Source organism: Oncorhynchus mykiss, chromosome 6 (assembly GCF_057628025.1).
Source record: "Oncorhynchus mykiss isolate SJ-2025 chromosome 6, ASM5762802v1, whole genome shotgun sequence".
NCBI lineage: Eukaryota > Metazoa > Chordata > Actinopteri > Salmoniformes > Salmonidae > Oncorhynchus > Oncorhynchus mykiss.
Genome location: NC_143027.1, coordinates 49,227,501 through 49,230,000, shown reverse-complemented (window position 1 = coordinate 49,230,000; position 2,500 = coordinate 49,227,501). Strand labels below are relative to the sequence as shown.

Sequence of the window (2,500 nt, the reverse complement as noted above, 5' to 3'; positions counted from 1 at the left end):
AAAATGATTCAAACTGATACAAATAGTGGAATCATGCCATATTTGGACTAGATAATGCTGAACCAGGTTGGTATGTTATATAAATTCAACAAAATACAAAAATCAGTTGAAATCGCACTGTGGATGTAAAATACTTAAAGTACAGCCTAACTTATGGATTTGTGCACCCAAGAAATGGGGTATCAGCCTACTTCGTGACACTCACAGAACACAACTGTGTAGAGTTTACATAAATATTAGCTCCGCTCAGCTTCCCCTGTTGTTTCATCGCCCCCAACGTATTCAAACTATCATGGCCGTTTGAGACAAAAGCCCTATCTATACGTACTGACCAACTATGGTTTGCATGCCCTGCCGAAGGACCCTATCATGCAGAATACGTGGTTGGAGTTCGTAGTGCAATGGTGGTGAGTATACAGGTAACTAGACCATAGACTGCTGGTCGTGTATGTGGTTATGTACAGTATATCTGAAAAGTTGTATTAAAAAACACAGCTTTATAAACAAGTAGGCTAATTTCACAGGCAAGCAGATACAACTAGTAGAGCCATTTTGGTTGTGAAGTACATTAGCAAAAAGCTTTGTCCTTCTTTAGAACAAAATACAACTTTGCTGTCTATTATATCACCGTCACAGGCCCTCCCAGTCAACACCACCTCATAAGATTGCCTGCTGCAGCTGTTTGAGAGATGTCCAGCTTGTAGCCGAACATGCAGCATAGAGAAGACCAGCAAGGGGGCCCTCATCAGTGCGTGCGTGTGTGTGTGTGTGTGTGTGTGACCGACCAGTATTTTTGATGAGGGGCCAGGAGCTGATCTACGCTGCTATGCCCATCAATGGGGCTCTGGAAAAGACCTCACCTCCAGCCTCACCTCTTGCCTGCTCTCCAATGGTCGCTGATGGGGAGAAAATAATTTGGTATGTTTAGTCTGACCTGTTCAAACTTCAACATAGTATATGTTTGTGTCAGATATCACCTATCCCTAACTGCTATTGGTAATAGAACCGTAATTGTGTATGTGTTCACAAAAACATGTATGGAGCCAGCACACAAAGACTTGCAAGATGATGTGATGAAGTCCAAATTGACAGACGGGCTTGATACTGATGTCTCTGAATTAGGGCTGTCCCCGACACACAAAAAAAATCACTAACATGGATGTAAACTAATTTGTGCACAACATTTTAGAGAAATAAGCTTTTTGTGAGTATGGAACATTTCTGGAATCTTTTATTTCAATATATATATAAAAAAAGAAGCATGAAAAGGTAGAGTAATGGGATAATGTGTTACTGTGGTGTGTGAATCATTTACCTTGCATGTGGTACAAATCACATTATTGTGGAAGCACCTCCTCTAAGAGTATGAATTAAGCTGTTAGAGAAGGTTTAAATCCTACGCAACCTGCCTACACATAGTTTGAAGTAGAATACAAACATAGTTACTGTAGTAGCTCAAAGCTGTGTGCTGGGAAAAACTTGGTAGAGCATGGGTGGAATTGGCACTGTGGTGCTCATGTGAATTTCCTTTCTCTTTTAGGCTTCACACTAATGCCTATTCTCATTTAAATTGTAGTTTTTTGTTTTTAATATAGTGAAAGTTGATCAAAGTTAGGATAGTCTGAATATATGATTTGGTGTCGCTAGCTTGAACGGTTCAAGAGTTACTGTTAGTGAGTTAATTTACGCTTATTTATGCAAATATATATAGTTATTGCTAATAGAAGTTTTAATAATCAGAAGTTAGGATAGCCCAAACATGTGAAAGTTGATTTGTTGTCTCAATGGTTACTGTTGTTGAGTTATTTCATGCAAATGTGCAGTTAAAGATTTTAAAGAATGTTAAGTTGGGATAGCCTGAATGTTTTAAAGTCGGTCTTGTAGCTTAATTGGCCAAATAACAAGTCTATTTTTAAAAGCTACCCCTGTATTCCTAAGGTTATCATTTAAACCCAAGGGAATTCATGCAAATCTAAAATCGTTAACGACTACATTGCGTAAGTGGCCAGCTGAGGGCTCTCAGAGTGATTATTGCGTAAAAGACAGAGGTAGTCATTTTTCCTCTCGCTGCTACTGAAAAGCCAATTGTCCCGGTTGATATATTATCGAATAGATATTTGAAAAACACATTGAGGATTGATTATAAAAAACGTTTGCCATGTTTCTGTCGATATTATGGATATAATTTGGATTTTTTTCCCCGCCGTTGTTGTGACCGCTATTTCCGGTGGATTTCGCAACACATAGTGACCAACAAAAGGAGGTATTTTGGGTATAAAAATAATCTTTATGGAACAAAAGGAACATTTGCTGTCTAACTGGGAGTCTCGTCAGTGAAAACATCCGAAGATCATTAAAAGGTAAACGTTTAATTTGATTGCTTTTCTGATTTTCGTGACCAAGCTTCCTGCTGCTAGCTGGCTATCGATAAACTTACAAACGCTTGTCTTGCTTTGTCTGTAAAGCATAATTTCAAAATCTGAGATGACAGGGTGATTAA

The 2,500-nt window shown here is 38.6% G+C and overlaps 1 protein-coding gene across 28 annotated transcripts in view; it reads right to left on the bottom strand.

The window, feature by feature from the left end:
* Window positions 1-2,500, bottom strand: part of LOC110526076 (far upstream element-binding protein 3) — a 79,273-nt gene that overhangs the window by 13,996 nt on the left and 62,777 nt on the right. For 11 of the 28 annotated variants that reach the window (XM_036980327.2, XM_090238076.1, XM_090238077.1 and 8 more), the window contains one exon: window positions 861-896. The exons of 11 other annotated variants lie outside the window; for them this stretch is intronic. In XM_036980327.2, coding sequence (XP_036836222.1) covers window positions 861-896 — 36 coding nt within the window. The remainder of the gene's footprint in view (window positions 1-860; window positions 897-2,500) is intronic. 6 more of the 28 variants (XM_090238078.1, XM_090238079.1, XM_090238085.1 and 3 more) reach the window with 1 other exon arrangement.